Source organism: Taeniopygia guttata, chromosome 1, assembly GCF_048771995.1.
Source record: "Taeniopygia guttata chromosome 1, bTaeGut7.mat, whole genome shotgun sequence".
Classification (NCBI taxonomy): Eukaryota; Metazoa; Chordata; class Aves; order Passeriformes; family Estrildidae; genus Taeniopygia; species Taeniopygia guttata.
Window position 1 is genome coordinate 70,127,341 of NC_133024.1, and position 22,546 is coordinate 70,149,886.

Consider the following 22,546-nt stretch of genomic DNA (forward strand, 5'->3'; position numbering starts at 1 on the left):
TAACAGTGTATTATACTGATGTTATATATTATTGCCTCTCTGTAATCTGACTCTGTCTTGAAAGTAGAGTTAATAATGATTCAGAAAAGAATGTTAAGGGCAAATCTCAGGAGAGTGTAGCATATTTTAGGAGACTTCTGAGAGCATGTCTTAAGACATTGTCTTCTTGAGGCCATAAATTTGGTATAGTATGCATCAGTGCCTTTTGAAGAGAACTGACTTCACTAGGTTGCATCACGGCACTGAGAATCCTGGGTTGCTTTAGTTTAGCCAGGACTTCTTTGTGACTCTGAGTCTGGCTAAACTGGCAGATACTGGGGTTTGAAGTTTTTGTTGTATTTTCCATCCGGCTTGTAATTACAAGAAAATGAGCTGACTAGGAATTAATCTGGTTTCCATTTGTTCTGAAAACAGACACAAGATGATTCAGGGAGTAGCTTGCAGAGGAGCTACTGATACCCAAAGTGGTGGGTAGATGGACTGCTAAAGTAAAGCTGTTAAAAATGGTATCTTCCCTCCCTCTCATTTCCTGGGGAGCACTGACAGGACAGTTATGCGTAATCACAGTAGGAAAGGCAGCATGGGTGTAGGAAAAGAAGCAAGAATTTATTCAGAGGGAAGCCACTATGGACTGCCAGTTGCAGGGTCTTTCCCTGGGTAGTGCCCATCAGTGGCTACTGACTATTGGCCCTAGGTTTTAATGATGGTGACAGATTGCAAGAGCTCAGTTACATGAAAAGCACTTTAATAACATGCCTATATCTAATAAATACTGGTAGCACTGGCACAGATCTGTACCCTGATGCAGCTGGCTGTGGTCCCTGTTATTCTGTGGGTTTTAGGGGCATTTACAGTCTGTGAAAAAGCTTTGAGGTTCTCCTGTGTGATGCATTGTGTGCACACTAAAAATAATCCTTCAAAAGCATCTGAATTCTGGTGTGATTTTTATGGACAGAGTAGAACTGTTTACTGTGTAAGTTAGTTTTGCTGTGCCTTGCCCTTCCCTGTATCTCATTTCCTATTTCCTTCTATTCAATTTCTCTTGCCCTCTTTGCCACCAAAGTTCTGATCTGTGCCACTGATTCCACTCCAGTTTTATGTCCTTTTCTCTTCGCTTCCAAACCGTTTTCTCATTCTTTAATTGCTTAACCACATTGTGTTTGAATGTAGAATATGCTTTTCATAACAGACAACTTCTAATAACGCAGTGCCTAGTACAGTTATACACAAGTTCTTTCCTGTCAGGCAACCAATTTAGGATGGCTTTAGAAAAGGGGTTTGTTTCTGGCATTTTCCATCAGCTCCACAGCTGAAAATTTGCCAAGTCTGCCTATGAGGTTGGAGGAATCAGAGGCAAAGGTAAAAAGAATTCTCTGACAAAAGCTCAAATGCAATTTGTTTGTTTTCATTGCAATAAACAGTGAAAATCCTGAAAGATGATAAATTAAAGCCATGTCTTCTGTCACTGTGCACAAGCATTTTCTGAGCTGTTGGAGGTTCCTAAAATTTTGAGACTTTTTTGCTATCCATTAAGTACATCATACAGCTTCTTAAAGTACTCTATCTGTACAGAAAAGTAGGTCAAATTTCCTACTTTACTGCAACTGAAGATAATATAAATGAAGATAATATAAATATTTAATGTGACTTCTCTATGATTTGCTGTTCTGGCACAACTGATCTGTTTCCTCTTGACAAGAGATAAAAGAAACCATTAGAGGAAACAAGATTGGAAGGAGCTTCCTGGGTCATAAGGTCTGCATTTCTGGTCTTTAAGACAGCAATATCATGTATACTCATAGAAAATTTATTGAGCTCCCTCCTAGACCCAGCTACATTTTTTTGCCACTGTGACTGTAATAGGACTTTTCCAGCTTGTATTTCTCAGATGATTTGAGAGAAGATAGTAAGAAAATCTTTAACTCGCTCTGGCATGACTGGAGTGCAGTACTCTCCAAATCCCTTTTTGAGGATTTTAACTGTCATTCATGACCAGTGCCTTCTGTAATGGCACAGTACTGTGCTGTTTCTGTTAGAAGTAGAAATTAAATTTAATTATGTAGGTCAGTAAGTAATCAATTACTTTGTGATAATCTAGAACAGAATTTCAGCATCATCTTTATCCAAAAAGGTCAGTCACTTACATGCCAGAAGTGAAGCTGTGTTCAGTTCTGAGGTTTGGGTCTTTTGTGTTTGGGGTTTTTTGGTTGGTTTGTTTGTTTTGGGAAGAGGGTATGGTTTTGTTTTGTGGGGGCTTTTTTTGGTGGTGTATTTTGATTGGTTTTTGGGGGGTGGGTTTTGTCAATTTGTTTTCTCCTGCAAAATCTGCTTTGGAAAGTTCATCAAGGTCCTATCATGAGTCGGGATAATCCCAAGCACAAGTACAGGCTGGGCAGAGAATGGATTGAGAATCAATCCAGTCTGGGGGGAAAGACATGGGGGTGTTGGTTGATGAGAAGCCCCACATGGCTCAGCAGCATGTGCTTGCAGCCCAAAAAACCAGTGGTGTCCTGGGCTACATCCAAAGCAGTGTAGGCAGCAGGGCCAGGGAGGGGATTCTGCTCCTCTGCTCTGCTCAGACCCCACCTGCAGGGCTGCATCAGCTCTGGGGTCACAGCATAGGAAGAGCATGGACCTGTGGGAGCAAATCCAGAGGAGGCTACAAAGATGATCAGAGGAATGGAGCACCTCTCCAGCTGAAGACAGCCTAAGGGAGCTGTGGCTTATTATCTTGGAGAAGTCTCCAGGGAGACCTAATAGCACCTTCCAGTACCTGAAGTGGGGACTACAGGAGTCCTGGGGAAAGACATGTTACAGGGACATGGAATGATAGGACAAGGGGAGAATGACTTCAAACTGAAAGAGGGCAGGTATAAGTTAGGTATTAGAAAGAAATTCTTTATTGTGGGAGTGGTGAGGCAGCAGCAAAGGTTGCCCAGAGAAGTTGTGGGTGCTCCATCCCTGGAAGCATTCAAGGTCACTTTGTAATCTATAATAAAAACATTATTTCCTTGAGGAAGATCAGCTATAACATTTGGGGAGTGAGGGTGGGTGTTTATTTAATTTCTGTTAAGTGAACATTTCTAGAGTACTAAGTGTAGTTGTTTAGCTCTCCTCAAAGATCAAGGGGTTTATTTTTTGTTCTTTTCAGCTGTATTCACCAAATTCTTATTTGTGTTTTATTGCAGTTGTCTACCTTGTAGTTTTTCATCTGTCATTCGTCATGTTTGTATGGTCCTATGGGAAGACAATTTTCACATCTCCTGCAACCCCCTCTAATGAGGTAAGTATAATGTTATGTAAATGTCAGTGCCTTTTTTATAAATAGCTGAACTGTTTTCAGTGATTAAATTTGTTTGCAGTACTGCATGATTCACCTTTCCCTTCTCATTGTCTAAAATAGAACAGCATGACAGTGTATCATGAATGAAAATGAACAAGTTAATCTTAAAATACCATATGCTTTGTGTAATGACATTTCCTTGTACAAAATGTGTGCTTAAACCATCAAAAGTTTAGCAGTCTTGTACAGTGCTATGCTATGAAGTAGCTTGCTTAAAATCTGGATTTTTTTAAAACTGATAAATGAAATACAGTGATAGCATTTTTATGTTTCCTTTTCAGGCAGTTTGAATATTGTTTGACTAAGAAAGGGTAGTAATGCTATGTATACTTATGACCTGGATGACTGAACCCACTTTTTAGTCAAGGGTTAAAGTTTAGGAACACTGAGAATGACTACACAAAGAAGCTTTATATAATAGCAAAAGAATGCATGATGAAGTTTTGTTTTTAAAAAGAACCATATTAATTCCAATAAGCCTGAGATGGATTACCTTGTTTTCCATTTTCTCTAATGTGTGTGTATGTAAGGATTAAATTCAGGCACTGAATTTAAAATATTGCATTTCTCTTCCTTGTATTAACAGAGCTTTTAAACTGCCTAAACTGTTTGGGGTGTTGGCTGCTCTGTGGGGGTTGAATTTTTATTCTGTTTTCAGCAAGAGTGACATTCAGTGCTAATGTAAACCTTAAACATTCTTGAGAGGAGTTATTCGTGTTATTCACAAACATTCTTGTGACATGTTTTGAAGAAAAAAGCAAACACTGCTCTATAATGCTTATTCATGACTTAGAGATCTGTATGTTAAAGTTACAGAATATAAAGTGTAAACAGCTAAACACTATTCTGCTGTTTAGCTAAGCAAAAAGTCTAAATGCAGCTGTTGAAGCTGGAGCACAAGCTGTTGGTCTGGGACACAAGTCCTATGAGGAGCAGCTGAGTGACCTGTTGGTGTTTATTCTGGAGAAAAGGAGGCTCAGGGGATACCTTACTGCTCTCTGTAACTGTCTGAAAGGAGGGTGCAGCCAGATGGGGGTCTGTCTCTTCTCCCAGGTAACAAGCGATAGGACAAGAGAAAATGGACTCAAGTTGCACTAGGGGAGGTCTAGATTGGCTATTAGGAAAAATTTCTTCACTGAAAGGCCAGTTGTCACAAGCACTGGAACAGGCTGACCAGAGAGGTGGTTGTATCCCCATCCCTGGAGGTTTTAAAACATTTATAGATGTGGCATTCGGGGATGTGCTTCAGTGGTGGACTTGGCAGTGTTGGGTTTATGGCTGGGCTTGATGACCTTAGATGTTTTCTAGCCTAAATGATTCTATGAATTGCTAAACCTAAAAATTCAAAGGGACTTGTCTTCAGGGTAATTTGGTTTTACTTTTTCAGGAAAATGGTTGAGTTAAGCAGGTTAACTAGTTAAAACATGGTCAAAATGGTGTTATTCTAGGTTTTATAAAGCTATATGAACTAGAGCTGCTCTTAGTGCTAATGCCTAGTAACTTTTACTGTCTTCTTGAGTTCTTCATTAATAGCAAACTTATTCTGACAGTATTTTCCTGTAGTTACAGTGATGATGTAGCAGGCTTTTGTATTTAGCAAGTGAAAGGGATGGCTTGGGCATGTGGCATGTAATGAATTTTTTGTATATTAACTGTGGAGAGAGATCAGATTTAATAAAATTTTCTTCTACAGCTGGCTTTAAGTTAAAAAAGAAAAAAAACCTCTTCCATCAGGACAACAAAAAAACACACTTAAGTTTAAAAAAGCAAAAAAACAACAAACTTTAAAACCCAGCACCACTTTTTCTGTTTCTGGGCAAATCCCTTCTGTTCATGTACTAGTGAGTAATTTATGCCATTTATACTTAGAGATACATGACTTCATTATTTCTCCATTGTGTGAGAGTGTAAATATATATATTTTTAATAATTCAAATTGGCTATTCTTGCAAAACAAATAGCATCCTGTGATCTTACTATTGAACTAAAAGTAAGATTCTGCAGCTGCTGTTGTCTTAGTGTAATCCTTGTGCATTTGTCCTAAGAAAGAACAATCAGCATTATACAAGATCCAGAAAGAGGAAGGAAACAAAGGGATTCTTTCTGTTTTCAGTAAGAACTGCTGGAACCTCACTGGGAATTCTGTTTGCTGTGTGGTAACAGACAACTTTTGATGCCTTTGAACATATCCTGCTATTGTCTTGAGAGACTGTGGTCTCATAGCCCTATTAAGTTCTGAAATTAGAATAGAAATGCAGAAAACCAAAATCCTATCCAGGATTTTTGGAGTAATATTATGATGTTACATGGACAAATTAAAAAAGTTTTAAATCTTTTTGTTGGGTTCCTTTTCTGTACACGAATGCTTTGCCTTGAAACGTCATATAGAGGGAGTACTCATGTTTCCTGCAACCTCTGCTTGATTGCAGGTCACAGAGATCTGGGTCACCTGGCAGACTCACAGGGGTAGTAGGGATTAAGGTGTATTGCACTACTGTTTGCTGGAATGATGCTTCACATCTGTCTTAAACTTTAGATGTGAGTGTCTCCATTTTTCATGCTTGAATAAATATCGATCTGAGTGGTTAAATGCAAATAATTAGGTCAAACTCTTGGTGACGGCTGAAATGTTAAACTTTAATTTCATCTTTCGCATAGATTAATTCTAGTGTCTGGTTATTTAAAAGGGTGTTTCATGTTTCACCCTTGAAGAGTATGTAGGTGCAATAAGTGGGATAGTACTACATGTGACAGGAGGCTTAACTAGATCCTGTGAGCTATGAGGCATCTTGCTTGCATTCTGGGTTAGGAAATAGCAGCAGAAATTGCAGCAATGTCTTACTGCTTCCTCTTTGCTCTAAGTGGAGTCTTCCTTGTTGCTTGCCAACTGACTGTAATCCAAAAGAGGAAAAAGTACAGGATGAGAGGAAAATCCATGTGAACTAATCATGCACATGTTTTTGGTCGGAAAATGCGATCATATTAAACCACACTAAGCCAGCTGCACACATAGCATTTTCCACTCTCTACCATGAATGCTTTGTCTATGTGTGCTCATAAAGAGGGCTCTTGTAGTCCATGCAGGAAGTTCAGAGTTTAGAAGTGCTTTGGAACAGAAAAATACCAAAGGAAATCGTCATTTCAGCCCCCACTGCACCAAACCTTGTCAGCACGCTGGGTTTTGTGGGGCTTGCTGGGAAATACTGTTTCAGCGGATACCAAACTAAGTGTTTCACAAATGAATAAAAGCTCTCCAGGATTTTCTGGTAAACACTTACATTTCAGTGAGGTTTCAACAGGAATGCTTGTCAGGCTTTACTCAGAATTGTAGCACATTCTCAAACTGTACAGTTGCTTTCAATACAGTTTAAGAATTTTGAGACTAGTGTTGACTACTCCCGAGTTAAAAATTCAGTTAAACTCTTCCAGCTTCTGTGCTGGAACTGTGAAGTTCACCACACCCCTTGCCTGCCTTTTTTTTCCCCCATCTGGTTTGTACCCCTCTCTATGTTAGAGAGGAAGTGGGATAAGAGAACTTCAGTGCCTTGTAGCAGCAAAGCACTGTTGCACCTTCCTCTTGTTCACAGTTCACTTAAATTATGCTTATTATGAATTAAAGGAAAGTTTGTACCTTAAAGTTCACTCTGAGTCTCTGTTCCCTTGTGTTGAAGAGAAACTACTATAGATAATGGAACAGAGATAAAGATTATTTTCTTGAAAATACATCCAGAATACATCCAGAAACTTAGGAGTTCTAAGGATCTCCCGTAATTCCTGTAGCATTCTTTTTTTTTGTTTATGTGGTGCTTTTGGGTCAGTGAATGGGAACACCCAAAGGGTCTTTTCCTTGGAAAGCAAAGTAATAATTAATCTTTCCCCTCCTATCCATTTTCTACATCCCTCTTAGTTCTGCTTGTCAAAAGCTGATAAAGAACAATATGAAAAAGAAGAGAGACCAGAATCCCAGCAGGAGATTTTAAGAAGAGCTGCCAAAGACTTGCCTATCTATACGACAACAGCATCGAGAGGTGAGATATAAAGATAATTCTATTCTCCTGAAGTTGGTATTTTATTCATTTGTTGCCACTGAATAAACAATATATTAAGGACATATTGCAAATGCTGTGATGTTTTGTAATTTGTTTGTCCTGGTGTTTAATCCTCCTGAGAGAAAGAGCAGTCCTTTTTCTGGGGTTCTCAACATAAAGCCACTACTTGAAATTTTAAAAAAATGTATCTTCTAGCAAGAAGAGAGATGACAGCAGTTATCTCCAGCTGTGGCAATTAAAAGTAAACACAGCAAACAAATATAGCTAAGATAGCTTGAAAAAAGGAAAATCAAATGTGTTGCTCAATTTTATAATCACTTTTATCCTCACTTAAATTTCTTTTCTTTTTGAGTTGTTTTGGTTCAGCAAGAGAAGAAACATACTTAAGATCTTAACATACTTTTGCAATTTAAAAACAATTAAATGTTATTTCATTCCCATCTGCAATGCAGTACAAATCTAGTTATCACTGTTTCTGGATTTGCTTTTAATATATGTAGGCATTTTATTCCAATTTATAGATGAATGTTCTGTGAAAGTGCTGTCTTATGCATATGTATATTCTTTAAAAATCTGTAGCTTTTATATGTGTATGTATCTTTTTCTCTTTCTTGAAACTAGCAACCCTGTAGAGTTTCCAAGAATGTAAACTTCTCAGAATAACCATTGCCAAAGTTTACTGTGACTTTTCTAAAGAAAGTCTAAGGACACCTGGCCCTTTTGAATTCAAGAGAATCCCAGTCTTAAGCTCCTGGAGTGGTCCATTCAAGAGAATCCTAAGTTCCTGGAATGGTCTGGGAAGCTGTTGCCAGCTCTTATCAATTCTGTTTAGCTGTAGGTGTTGGCTTTATTCCTGCTTTCAAACTGCCTGTACTGGTATCTTATTTCCATTGAGAAAAACCTGAAGGACTGTTTAAAAATATCCAGGAAAGATGAGGAAGAACTGATTTACTGAATAGTCTGCTAGATCATTGTTTGGTGGAGTGGATAGAGAAGGCCAGTGCAGAAGGTTGACTTGCTGAAAGAATGTAGTTTCACAGTGAGATGCCTTAGTACCCTGTGTAGCGGTGAAAGGGGGAGCAGTGCCAGCGAATGAAGGATGGGAAGACTGGGGAGTCAAAGAGTAAATGAAAATGGACTCAGCAGACTAGTAATAGATACTTTTGAATACTTTCAAATGTCACATTTCTTAAAAAATCAAAACTACATATCATATGAGATTAGGTGTGTGACAGTCTGTGAGAACAGGTGTGGCAGGGGAGGGCAGGAAGCTCTTTTAAGATTCAGTTCATGTTAAGGGGGAAAGCTTTCATAAAATCAGATGAGTTCTATTGACCTGACCCTTGCACTTAAATACAGCAATCAGATACTGTGATCGATGCCAGCTGATCAAACCTGACCGCTGCCACCACTGTTCTGCATGTGACGTGTAAGTGTCTGAATCTAGAATTACAGATTTTCTCTTTCCTGCAATCATCACTTTAGTGTGTTCATGTCTTCAGTGGGTCAGTTCCTTCTGTTGGTGCAATATTATGGTACAGCCCGATTGTCTAAAGTGGCAGAACTTTTTAGGAAACCTGCTGGTAGCTTTGTAAAACAAAGCTTATATTAAAAAATTAATTAATTAAAAAGTAAAAGATCATATAGACTGAAAGTAAAGAAAGGTAGGTCTGAGATACAGGCACCAGCAAAAGCTTATTATTGAACTGTTTCATTGTGTCTTGTTTCTGTAGCATTGAAACAGATGTGTTCTGCTAAAAAGGTTTATCTAAAAAATTGACAGTAAAATCATATGCCTTTAACATTTCAAAAACATCACTGCTATTCCCTATTTTCAGTGTGAATCATCAGAGGAGTCTGCACAGGCACTGAAGGCTGTGGCTATGCATGAGACTTCAGTAAGCTGAACTTGAGGAAATCTCATTAACTGGAGAACCTAATACACATCTTTTGGCTAAAATCAAATTTGTTAGAAAATACAATGAATGTCTCTGTGTCTGAAATGTCCAGTATTGGTCTTTACTTTAAAACTAGATTAAAGTGGCATGTGAACTATTCAAATTGCCCTTTGTGCTGATCTTTTCCTCCATTAGCTTTAAGAAAAAAAAGACAAGCATCAAACAAAATGGCAGAAAAAATAGCTCTAAGGTAGACTTAGCTGAAGTGAATGCCAGGCTAACACACCTTATCCACACAACCCTGACAGATTATTTTGATTTGTTTTCTCTGTGTGCACATAAAACTTGTGTAGCTTAATGAACTGCTACATGGTGTTGCTCTGTAATGCTCCCCATGCTAATTTAAGAAACTCTTCTCTTAAGTCTTCTGAATCTCGATTGGTCCTTTTCGGTGAAAGAACAGCTGCTCTAATCAAGAGAATTGGTATGAATTGAGAAGGGCTTGAAAAAGATACACTAGGGCAAAATACTTGAAAAAAATCATTAAAAAACAACACCTGAAACTGTAGAAGCTAAAGTTACGTATATTGGAAAGAAAATGGGTTTTTTTTCTTAACTTGCTGGAAATTCTCTCTTTCAGATGTGTATTAAAAATGGACCACCACTGTCCATGGTAAGTTTATTTTTACAAGAAACAGTATAAGAATGATGAATTAGATGCTGCTTCAAAAATGCACTTCTGGAGTAAACCTTTATTTCCACTGAAGTTCTTTAATATGTGGGAATAAATGTATGATGCTGTGTAAAGCTGTAAGCCCAGTAGTCCAAATAATGTAGTTTCTCCTTGTATAGAGAAACCTTGACATTGACAAGAGCTGTGAGAAAATCCATTTCTTTCCTTTGTTTACTCTGTTGGTGTTAGCAGGAGAGGAGATACCCACTGCAATGGGAGAGTAATTTCTGGATTCTAGATGATGTGTATGACCCACTCAGACTCTTCTGCAGTTTTTATTCACTGGTAGTTAGTAAACATATTCTCTGCTATCACTGTGAAAAACATTACTACCACTAGTTGACTTAGAGGTGGTTTTGTAACCAAGGCAGCATGCACTGAAATTGATGGCAAGGTTCCTGTTACTTTCTGTGGTGACTGCAGTTAGATTGTAGTGAGAATTGCTTCCTGTATGGACTGTCTGTATTGTAACGCTTTGCCAGGTCCTGTCCTGTCCTACAGAATCATGGGGGGCAAAATTCATGTGAGAGGCAAAATTCATGTCAGATCATTCAGCCTGAGAAATTTCCTTCAAAACAGTGGCTTAAAATGCTTCTGAAACACTGGTGCCAGAATGTTTTGGACATATCACTGACATCATGCACATTTTGCTCTACAATGTATTGTGGGGTTTTGTTTGTTTTATTTTTTGTATATCTTAGTAACCTTTTTCTCTTTCCCCTCCTTCTAGGGTGAATAATTGTGTGGGATTTTCTAACTACAAATTCTTCCTCCTGTTCTTAATGTATTCCTTACTGTACTGTTTGTTTGTTGCTGCTACAGTCTTGCAGTACTTCATAAAGTTTTGGACAGTAAGTTCTAAGGCTTTTTTTGGTTGTTTTTAATTTGTTTAATCTTGCATGTGTTATTGGAGGCTGCATCAGCATGTTGTCACTCACCATTTACTCTGTTCTATGGTTCACTATCATTAGTGACATCAGAATGACTGAAGCAGGAGAACCTTATGAATTTTGATGAAGTAAATGTATTACACTGCCCAGGATGAGGAACTGCGGGAAGGAGTTTTGATGAGGACACTGTGCAATTTCTATGCTCTATCAAAATTGAGTGTCACAGCTCAGCTTTTTATGAGACTATGGGATACAGATATGTAGATAAAGAAAGAACAGACAATATCAAACAATTATATATATGCATATATATAAATACTGACAAATGTGAAATATAAATTATAATTTTGTATATTCCCAGACTTGTCTATGGATAATCTGCTGCCAGATAAGGCAGATTAATTTGTTGGGAACTGTCTGAGCTCTTTTTTGGAGTCCCTACATAAGCATGTTTGAACTTCATATTAGTGGCTTTAATGATCTGGGATGAGTAGAAAGCTAAGATATGTACAGTATGAATACTATACATCTTCCTTGCAGCTGTTATCGGTTGTCAAATGGTTAATACCCATAGCATCTTTGTATGTTTAATAGCATTTATGTGAAGGCAACCATCCTTATATGTCAGTGTTATATTGCTCCTATCAGTTTTGTTCCTATCACATTCCAGGCTGAACACAGTGCCTTCTGTAGCTGTTCCCTTTCATCTACAAAAACTTGTAGTGTACCTTCCTATCTCTAGGTTAAAGTGTTAGTGGCAGAATTCCCTTAATCCATTTCCATTAATGAGCATGCGAATAGTTACCACAAGTAGAAGAGTTTCAATCACAGTTTTGGGTAAATAACACCACATATTTCTTAAATGCTGGCTGCTGTCAGAGTAACTGGGAAAACTAGTAATTATCTGTGGCAGTAGATAGTGATATTTGCTTTATTGGAGCAAAAGGTTGCTGTCATGTCAGGGTAAGAGAAGCTTGATCATGTATTCAAAATAGCTGTACTTTGAGACAGTTGGCATTAGGTAAGATAAACTGTGCAAAAAAGTTTGTGTTCATCTAAACTTGTGGGTCTGATCTGCCAAAGTACTGTGTTTCTCTTAACCTGTGAATTCTTTATAGCAGCCTGTCACTGGAGAGCAAGGAGTCATGTGGGAATTGAGCTGTCAGTACTGTGAGATGAAAGCCATAAACGTGTTTATCAACCAGAGCTGGGTCTTAAAAGATATTTCAAATTAAATGGTCTGATTCTGCTGTTCAGTCTGGCTTGGCTGTAAATAGTTAAATTTTCAGTCTGTGAATGTGCCATTTCCAAACATCTGCCTGGCTGCTTTCCAGTGCTTTGTATGCAATTTCTAAGGAAACTGTAGATGCACTCTTACATACTTAGCAGTCAGCGCTTGAGTGAAAAGAAGAATTTGCTTTGTTACATTACTTTATAATTATTAGTGCAACAAAAAAGGCCACAGGACAACTGTCTACAATGAATGAACATTTAATACCAACATTTGCAGCAGGACTCTTACAAAGCTCATCAGACACAATGTTGAAGTGGACTCTCAAGCAGAGGAAGTAAACTTAAGAGGGATTATTTTTTTATTATTGATTCAGTTGTTAAAAATGCTTCCTGCAAGAATGGGCTACTTCTGAAATGTAACAATAGACAATGTTGTTGTGTACTTGCTTTCAATTCCGGATACTTCCAAGACAGAACCTGGGAATGCCCTGATCTTATCAGGTCTCTGACTCACTTTACTCATATTAAGTCACCCACTTCACAAAGCTAAGACTCTTCTGAGCTTATAACTGACTTATGAAAGTACATTTCCAGAAAGAGGTGGCAGCTCCATAATGATGTAGGCTTGCAAATTTTGTGTGTCTCTTGTACATAAGCTTTTAGGCAAGTGCTCTCTTGGAAGGTTCTCTCTACATCTGTATGCAAACCAAAGCAGAATGCTGCTGACACATGCTGTCTGTAGACTGCTTCAGTATATTGCTAATCCTCAGCTTTGTCTGCTACAGCATCAGACAGATTGCTGTTTGGACATTTTCTGTTGAGGCTGTCTAGATGCACAGAACCACTGAATATTTTGAGTTGGAAAGGACCCTCAAGGATCATCGAGTCCAAATCTTCATTAAATAGCCCATATGGGCATTAAAAACCCACAAGCTTGATGTTATTAGAATCATGCTCTAAAACTGAGCAAAATCAAGGCTGTTTTTTCCCCACAAAGCTTGACTATAGGAAATGTTACAGTATACCTTCAGAAAGTAGTGCTTATTTTTTGCTTCCTCGTAGATGTTTTTCAGAGACTGTGCAACAAACTGCTGGATATATCCAGTGTTTGAAGGAAGTATTGACTGCTTCTTGGGGAATGTAGCCTGGGGGAAGAACTTGTGATGAGGTTGCGGAGGTGTATGTGCTAACTACACAAATGTAGCAATCCATTGTTTTGCACTGTTGATAATACAAGCATAGAGACATGATGCTCCTATGCAGATACTTGGAAACATTGTGAGACTTGCACACCTGCCAAATTCTTCTTTTGAAGAAAGCCTTTGTATTTCTCACTTGCACATGCAGGACTTACTTTTACACAGCACATATCATGCTCTAGGCAGAAGTGCAGAAGAAAGGTCTTGATTCTGTGCATACAATAGTGGAACAACAACACGGACTGGAAATGTTTGCCACAGGCTTGCACCCTGATGGTGATGTTAAAATCTGTTTTGTAGATCAAGGGAATGTGACTGATTTCTTTATTTATACCTATAACTGCTTTTTCTATATTCATTACATTTTTATTTCTACCTCAGAGGTTGTTAAAGATAAAATGCCAGTTTAACCAAACGTCTGACACAAACACCAGCACTGGCCAGACGCCCAGTGCTTGATGCCTTGTTTACACGGTGCATGGTGATGCTTCCCAGCTTATATTTGTCTACTCTTACTCTTGCTGCACTGCCACTTCCTTGAAACCATTATGTTTTCCAGTCATTTTCATTGTCTTTCATTGCCCTCCAGATTAATTTTCAATCCTGAGTGTAGCTAAATAAAGGATGTGATACACATCCTGGGTGGATAGCATGTGCTTCTGCAAAACTTTGGTTGTATTCATAATAGGGGGGTAAAAAAAAGGAGTGGTTCCACATTAGTGGTTAGAACTCATTCCTCTTGCCTATACTGAGGAGGTAGACCAGGTCTGAGTTTTTTCAAAGATTAAGCTAGACCTATGTACTGAAAAATGAGGAACAAATCAAGCTCAGACAGCACTTTTTTCTTTGAGGGGTTTAATGACCTGGTAGCAATCAAATTACTCTGTTTGTGAAAGAGTTTGTAAGAGACTCTTGAATAGTGACTGGCTTCAGCCTATTGTGTGCTAAGTAGTCCAGATTGTGTTGTGCAAATTGCTTCTTTTTGTAAACTCTGCAGCTCTCTCACCTGCAAGTCTCTGCTTGTGTGCTGCTGCTGAGCATAATGATCTTAAATAACCAATGTCTGAAGTTTCACTCTTTTCACATGCGGAGGGCATGTGGACTGCTGCTAGAACACCACTGTGAATAAGCTTGTTATACACACTCAAAGACTGCATGCTTCTCTCCAGTAAAGAATTGGCCTTTTTTGAAAGGTGCTTCAGTTCTGCAACAGCCATTCAGGAAGTTACAACCAGTGGCTGAAACTGGGTAGTCAGAAGAGGTAAATGCTCCCTGGGGATCATGCAGAGTAATCATGCATAATTCAAAAAATCCTCCAGGTTTTAGAGCTGCTGGTTTAGGAAGATATAAGTGAAGCAAACTTAGATTTTCTGACCCACAGAACACACGAAGACTAAGCTGCTGCTGCTCTTTTAGCATCAGAATAAGTTATTGAGAATTCCTTGTAGAGAATTATTTTGTTTAAATATGTAATTTCAAAAAAGTCATAGGAATTCAAGTTACAAAAATCAGTTGGGCAAGTGGGGAGCACTGCAGTGTGCTCTGAGGCAGAAAGAGTTACTATTGCTTCAACAAGAAGCTTAGGAATAAGCAGCAACTGGAGTATTTTGCTAGGCTGGATTTCAGTGGATCGCAAAACCCAACATATCCCTACTGCAGGTGGAAGAGGGACTGTTGCACGAATTGTCAGTAAATAAGTAATAAAATGGACAGTAAAAAGGAAACTGAACTTAAATGGCAGTTTAGAGAGCTGGACTCTGCTTGTCACTTGCTTACTGTAGAATTATCTAATAGCAGCTAGCACTTTTGAAAATGCTGTCTATATCTGCCTGACTAATGTAGATGCTTGGGCTCTCCCTAAGCTTTTTGCACATATTAATGGAATTTAAAAGCCATACATCTTGCCTACAACAGATCAGTTAAGTGCTAGCATCTTAGCCAAGATACCACTCTTTAAGTATAAAGTTTAGAATTTAAAAGCTAATTTGAACCCAGCTTTTCTGTTTCTTCCTTTGTTTTCTCAAGCACTGGTTCAATTTCAGGTGTTATACTAAAGATACGCCCTACAAACTGCTCTGTATTGAAGGAAATTAGGAAAAAGAAAAACTGTACTGATTTGTTATCAGATCTCTTTTAAATGAAGAAAATTGTGCAAAGAATGGCAATTTATTTTTTATGGTTTTGGCTGAAACTACATCTAATGGTAATTGATATGTTCTGAAGTCAGAAAGATTTTTAATTAATAAACCATTACTTTATACCTCAGGAGTATCCTGAGCTTTTCAGACCTTTGTGAATGGTTTCATCATACAGAATATTCACATAAATCTTATTTGTGATGGAAACAACTAGCAAAGAAGGAAATTGGTGTAGTCATGCTGACTAAGCTGAGCAACCACTTGAAAGTGATCCAGTCACAATCTGAATTCCAATACATCTATGCTTCAGTAGAAGATTTCATGGCTTGGAAGTTAGTAGTAGGCTCTTGCATATTTCTTCATTTTCTTGGAGAACAGGGGCTAAAGCTGCTGATGTGCTTTGGAAATTGGCACATGCAAGAGCATATCTGCACACCAGCCATTTTATTCTTAGCAAAGCCTGTGCTGTTTTCAACCACCCTGTATTAACATAATACTAGTGTTTAATAAATTGTCTTTCTTTGCGCAAAGCTTTGCCGCAGGAAAGCTGCAGAGAATTGTCCAAAGGTAAAATCCAATATTGCTATCATTATTTAAATGTGGTTTGTACTACAATTTTTCTAGTCCCGTCATTCATGGCAGGTATTTACATCATCACAGAAGGAAGGAGACTAGTAATCTGTTGCCTATAAATATAAACCATGTACAGGGAAATGGATATACCTATGTGCACTTGATCTTAATTGAAATGTGTTTTAGCTTAAAAAGAAAGTCAGATGTAGATAAATGGGTGTACTGAATGCGCTAATGGAAAAAGTAATGGCAGTAATGCTAAGTAAATAGCTGAGTAAAAATAGCCTCTCTGCTTTCATAATGTTGTTAAAGGTCAACTGCTTGAAAGTGCTGTGATTTTGAGGATATAGAACTGGAATAGTATTATTACAAATCCCATTGGCCTTTTGAAAGCCTGAAAATAGTTTGGGGTGGAATTGACAATCTGATATGGGTGGGAATTGGTTTCTTTATGGTGGTTATACTGAAATTGTTGTTTTCCAGATAGATTTCTGGTGATTGACTTCTACCTTGTCAGATGTGACAAATTTGTTTTGCTAGGTACATGATTGTTGCTTAAACATTAGAGGTGATCAAAAATTGAAGATCTATCCTATGTCTTGTTTAGGACTTGTTCATGACAGCCATTTACCTTTTATGTTCATTATACCAGTTAAGAATTAGGTTCAGTATTACTACCTTGTGGCAGGAATTGCACTTTTTTTTCCCCTTCAGAGGAAGTGACTTTGGACATATTTTCCCCATGTTTCTTTGGCTGTGGCTTTTAACATTTTCTGGTATAGAAAATGTTTTGCCTTGCCCCCTGCTGTGCATTTGAAAACCATGGATGCACAAGTGCACTCACAGTAGTAAACATGGGGGAAGGGGTACCCATGAGATTTAAATGCTGTAGTTTTCCAGTTTAACATGACATGAAAGGAATAGCTGCTGCTTTTCTTGGCAAAAATGGAGGTGAATGACCTATAGCAGTCTGGGTGTGACAGGAAATGTTCAGTGACAATAGTGCCTTAGTTGCTGGGAAGTGCTAACATATTAATCTCTTTCTCTCTTTCTCCCCAGAATGAATTGCCAGATACCCATGCAAAGTTCCATGTACTATTCCTTTTCTTTGTGGCAGCCATGTTCTTCATCAGCATACTGTCACTCTTCAGCTACCACTGCTGGCTAGTTGGCAAAAACAGGTCAACTATAGGTCAGTTCATTGGGATATGAAACTTTTCCTGGTCCAGAAAAATGACAATTCAGTGAGAATGTGAGGCCTACCTGATATGTCATCACATATAAAATGATTTTTTCAATACTGTGCAGTAAAAAGCGTATTTGGTTGAAGTAATTAAAGGTGAAACAAATGGGAAAATGAAGCCTGTGGGGGATCCTCTGCTGGAGTCAATCATTCAGATTCATGATGACTGTTCATTTCTTTTGTTTGTATTTTTGAGACCTCTGTGGCATCATGAATTTTTGTTGTAATTTTAAAGTGTGATGTAACCCAATTGCTACTTGCTACTCTGTTCTAATACTTTAAGTATCTGGGCATCCCCTACCAAGTCGGAGGCTCTGCTGTACATGAACACGTACTACATTTTGAACTAGATACAAACGAGTATTCTTAAATCCTGTGAAAGAAAACTGACCTTATTTTTACAAAGGGGCTTGTAAAAGTGTGATAAAAATTAAAACACTGATGCACATTTTCCAGATAATAAGAGATTTCCATAATTTTATGCCTAAATATTTTAAATGGCATTGATCAGCATAAACAAGCTATGTGCATTTAATTAAAGTATTTGAAGCTCTTGCTAGGAAACACTTGAGAGTGGTTTTTGCAGTGTATGGGGGGACAGAGACTGGTGAGTATTTCTACAACTGAGTTAGTCAAAATCTTGTATCTTTCATTGAATTTAAAATTTTAATCTCAAAAATAAATGGGGTGATTAAAAGTAAAATAATTTTCAGCTAGAATTTTTTTTGCTAGAATTTTTTGATTGGTTAATAGGACAGTTATTTGGTTTTTGGTTTTTTTTTTTTTTTTTTTGACATATGAACAGGTAAGGAATATTCACAGTTTCTTTTTAGCTTTTAAAACTTCAACATATCTCTTGCCCAAAAGTCAGTGGTCATAATTGGCAACACAGTTCTTTATCTGCTTTCTGGATCATGATCTTAGAAGACAAGATATTGGGATGGAGGGAGAGCAATAAGTCCTCTCAGTTCTTGGCCAATGGTGTAACTGGACTGAATGGCAAAATTATGGTGGTTTGCTATAGTTCATGATGTGTCTGTTTTTAACATAATAGATTATCTTCCTCTGATAGTATGGAATGCTCTTAATTCAGCTTCCTAACTTGGCAGATGCGGAAAAACCTCTTCTGTATGGGCTTAGGTCCAGCAGTGCTTATGGTAAATTACTCCTAAAAGGGAAAATTGTCCACTCAAAAAAGGCTGAAGAGAGAGCAAATCACCAAGGAATAAGAGATTGATGTGGTTATCTTTGGCATGCTGATGGTACTTAGCATTATCTCAGTCTTTGTTAAATATAAAGAGAGAAAGTTGACAAGGTGACAGTTCTCCTTACCTGATTTTCTTATTTTTCACTAGCTCTGTGATTTTTTTTTTCTCTGTTTACTTGAGATTTTAAGAATTTTTTTCCCCCTATAATATATACATCAAGATCACCTCACCTTGCCCAAAACTGGCTCCATAGCAGAGAAGTTTGGGTTTGGTTCTTCATGTTCCCTGATTCCTTACTGGTTTAAGGAATTACATGTTTTTTATTTTACAGAAACATTCCGTGCACCCACATTTCGAAATGGTCCTGATAAAAATGGCTTTTCTCTTGGATGCAGCAAAAATCTAAGGGAGGTTTTTGGAGATGAAAAGAAGTATTGGCTACTTCCTATCTTTACCAGGTATTCAGTCTAAACAGTAATGAATTAGAGAATTGATTCCATGACTTCCACTGTCCTTCCCTTTCTACTAAAAAATAAAACACAGCTGAAAAGCCAACTTGTATATCCAGTACAGTAAATACTGGTGCAGGGAAAATGTGCAAGAGAAAACTATCAAACTCCACACAGGGTTTTCATTCAAAAACAGGGAGCTTCCTGACAAGAGCCTTTTAAATGCTGAAGTTTGAAAAGCTTTGAGAAGTGTATTGCAAAAATTGTGCACCTTTTGGTGGTAGTTTCAGTGATTATAGAGCAGAAATCAGCAGCTCAGAGGAGATCAAACAGCTGCATCACAACAACATCAGCTAAAAAACACCCTCTCTTGCCCCTGGAAAAACTTGACAGCTTTCCTTTTGCTGTAGATGACACTTTAGGATTCAAACGCTATCTAAGAAAGTGCATGAAAATAAGAAAGAGAGGAGGAAAAAATATCTGATATGATGAAAAATGCTGGAATTAAAATGTCAGCTGAGCCAGCATTAGGGAGTTGCAGACAAGCCTGATGAAGCAAGACTGACGTGCTGTCAATTCCTACCACTACCAGATTTCAGAAGAATGAAGTAGAACTTGTGTTTCAACACTGCTCTTGGGGGGCTGTGTATCAGGTAAAAATGTTGCTGAACCTGCTTGTGAAGCTGAGGTCTGGTATGACCTCAGAGCAGCAGAGGTAATACCAGCAGCTTTAGTTGACTCAGCTGTTTGCTTAACTACCATGTGATTAAAGACTGAAGCTCCACTGTAGATGGCTCAATCTGTTTTGCTGATTGCATTTTATCCTGATAAACTTTAAAAGAAGGCTTAGCTAATTTCAAAATTATGGGTGAAGGGGAAAGCATGGCCGCCAGAATGTTATTTATTATACATCTTCTGAGGTTGTAAATACCAGAGAGTCTTACCATGTGTGCATGCTGGTTTGGGGGAAGATTAGGGCTACAGTCTACTGAAATACATCTGTGTTTCTGAAATCCACAGACTTGTGCTTGTGCACAGCAGTCTATACTCACTGGTAAAGTGGGAATCAATTGAGCTCCAAGATTTAATTAACTGATCATCTGATTTAGTGGTAGAACTGCCTTGCTAAAGTCTGGAGTTTAGCACTGTGCTCAGCTAATTTATTTGACCCTGTAGCCTTTGCCTCTTCCATGGGTCCTTGTTTCAGTTCACTTAAGTCAGCTACCAACAGTGATTAGAGTCTTTGTTTCTCATTTAGTTTGGGTGATGGATGTAATTTCCCAACTCGCTTGGTGATTATGGATCCAGAGCAACTTACAGTCTCAAGCCAAAATGAACCTGCCAAAAGGTAACTATAGCACTTAAATACTGATTTTACACTGTTTTGTACTTATCTAGAGAAAAAAATTGTTTCAAAGTCAGTTTTTTAATTCTTTATGCTTTATATCATCTTCAGAGTAAGTCTGTAAGTCTTCAGTGAAGGACAGAATGGATTAAGACTAAAAACTTTACTGTGTCTTGGTTTTGTGTAACAGAGGATAAGGCTCTAAGGAAGCAGTAATACAGAAAAGTAAGGGAGCTTACTGGCTCTTAACAACAATCAAAGAAGCCCTAGGGAAGACTGAATAATTGTCCATAGGGGAAAAAATGTTTTATTTGCTTGGTTTGGGGATTTTTTTTGTGAAAGACAAGGTATTATTTGTATTTCATCTCCGAAGCATGCTTAAACAAGTAATGCTGCAACAGTTTGGAAGAGAAGTAGATCTCTCATGCTGGGATTTTTAGCTCATTGCTTTTTATCTTTCCCAAATTTGCTTGTTTTGTATCTTTAATGTACCTTTGAAGTGACAAGAGTCTGTGTGCAGTTTCTGGGGGTGTTTATATTTGCCACTTTAGGAGTTTTCTGCATAGTTTAATGAATTTGTAAGCTGAAGGTTGTTGCCAACAGCAGTCACCTGAGTTACCAGATATTAGAGGATTCAAAGGCAATACAGAGAAGAAGTTGCTTCCAGTGCAACATAACCTGTGGAATTTACACAAGAACAGGACCCTTGTGCAAACAGCAAAGTATCTTTTTACATTCAGAAGATTGTTCGAAAGAAGGCCCTGGCATTTGCATGGGATAAGATGGCATTTGGTTGCTCTTCCAGATGAAATTACGTAGGTTTTCTTTTTAGATGTGTGGCAGTCTAATTGTCAGGGTGCCATTTCTTGTGTATCAATCCATGGGTTTTTTCCATTAGAAGTGAGTGGCCTGTGTCAGGTCGGGGTTTATTTTAGACTGATGACTGGAACAAGCCTGCAGAGGAATTAGGGTTCAGGGCAGGCGGCCATTTCCAGTTTGCACTGTAGGGTTTTTTTTTATCAGCTTTGCTTTTAAGTGACTTCACTATTCTATAAATGTCTGAAGCAGCTATTGGTATTACAGAATTCCTGTTGACTTTGCTTACTTTTCAGCTCTGTAGCCAATCAGTCCTTTCCTACTCGACCACTCAGTGAATCACAAAATCGGTTGCTATCCGGTGATTGTCAGTGGGTGGAAACTGGTCCTGAAGAGGAAAATGTGAAATCAGGTAGTGGTTTTGTTTGTGGTTCAATTTTCCTTTTTTTTTTTTTTTTTTTTTTTTTGTTTTGTTTGTTTGCTTGGGGGTTTTTTTGTTTGTTTGTTTGTGGTTGGTTTTTTTTTTTAATTTTTGGCACCTAAAAAGAAAGTCCTTAGGAATTGGCTGGAATGATAGAGACAAAAATGTGTTTCATGGTATCAAGTCAGGATGTTTAGAACGTAAGGATAACTTGCATCCCCTGTTCTGCTCTAGAATTTGTTATTGTGTTAAGGTAGTGAGTGTATGGTAGAGGGATAGATAATTCCATTTTTGCACTTCAGTTCTGAGACTTGGGATCTTTTATGTTTGGTAAGGGGGAGGAAAATATTTTTGTAAAAGTAGGCACAACACTGTCAATGTGCTTTATAGTTTGAAATCTTTGCTATTTGTTGTGCAAATCTGCAAAAACACATAATTGAGATTCTCTCACATTCTAGGTGCAAAAAAGCATATTATAGTTTCATTGGAAAGCTGATCTCAGCTAATTACTAACCAACCATCTCAATGAGAAACAGGTAAGACTAACATAATTGATTGCTGTTTCTGCACATGTATGAGTAAAATTAACATCTCAAAGTCAAAAATCAACTAGTCACAGAATGCAGAGGAGTTGCTGATGTTAGATGAGTAATAGCAAAGTCTAAACCAAATTCAGAATGGCTCTTGAGAAGACAAGAATGGGAGCAATGCTGTAGTGCAGGAAACATGGGTTGGCTAGGCCTGGAATGAGTCAGATGAATCCTGTAATTTAGATTAAAGTGGGTAATGCTGGATTTGTTACCTGGCCAGGGAAAATAATCTGATGTTAAATGCAATTCTGAGATGAAACACTGTCTTGAAGAAGAGCTCCTTAAATGTCTTTTTCTTAATCATATATTGGTGGGCCATGTTCTGCTCTTTAGGAAGGTGCCATGTGCATGAGGAAGGAAGGCCAGTAAGTGAATACAGGTCTCTGCATACAGACTGCTCTGTCACATTTGGAATTGA

At 38.0% G+C, this 22,546-nt stretch overlaps 1 protein-coding gene across 4 annotated transcripts in view; it reads left to right on the forward strand.

Moving 5' to 3' along the window:
- ZDHHC20 (zDHHC palmitoyltransferase 20) overlaps positions 1-22,546 on the forward strand; it is a 49,202-nt gene that overhangs the window by 19,583 nt on the left and 7,073 nt on the right. The window contains exons 3-13 of one of the 4 annotated variants that reach the window (XM_072930805.1): positions 3,189-3,283; positions 7,251-7,371; positions 8,752-8,821; positions 9,931-9,963; positions 10,754-10,874; positions 16,015-16,050; positions 17,116-17,248; positions 18,839-18,965; positions 20,215-20,304; positions 21,414-21,529; positions 21,997-22,074. In XM_072930805.1, the coding sequence (XP_072786906.1) occupies positions 3,189-3,283; positions 7,251-7,371; positions 8,752-8,821; positions 9,931-9,963; positions 10,754-10,874; positions 16,015-16,050; positions 17,116-17,248; positions 18,839-18,965; positions 20,215-20,304; positions 21,414-21,529; positions 21,997-22,034 (980 nt within the window). In that variant the 3' untranslated portion in view covers positions 22,035-22,074. The remainder of the gene's footprint in view (positions 1-3,188; positions 3,284-7,250; positions 7,372-8,751; positions 8,822-9,930; positions 9,964-10,753; positions 10,875-16,014; positions 16,051-17,115; positions 17,249-18,838; positions 18,966-20,214; positions 20,305-21,413; positions 21,530-21,996; positions 22,075-22,546) is intronic. The other 3 variants (XM_072930813.1, XM_004175050.6, XM_030275383.4) reach the window with 3 other exon arrangements.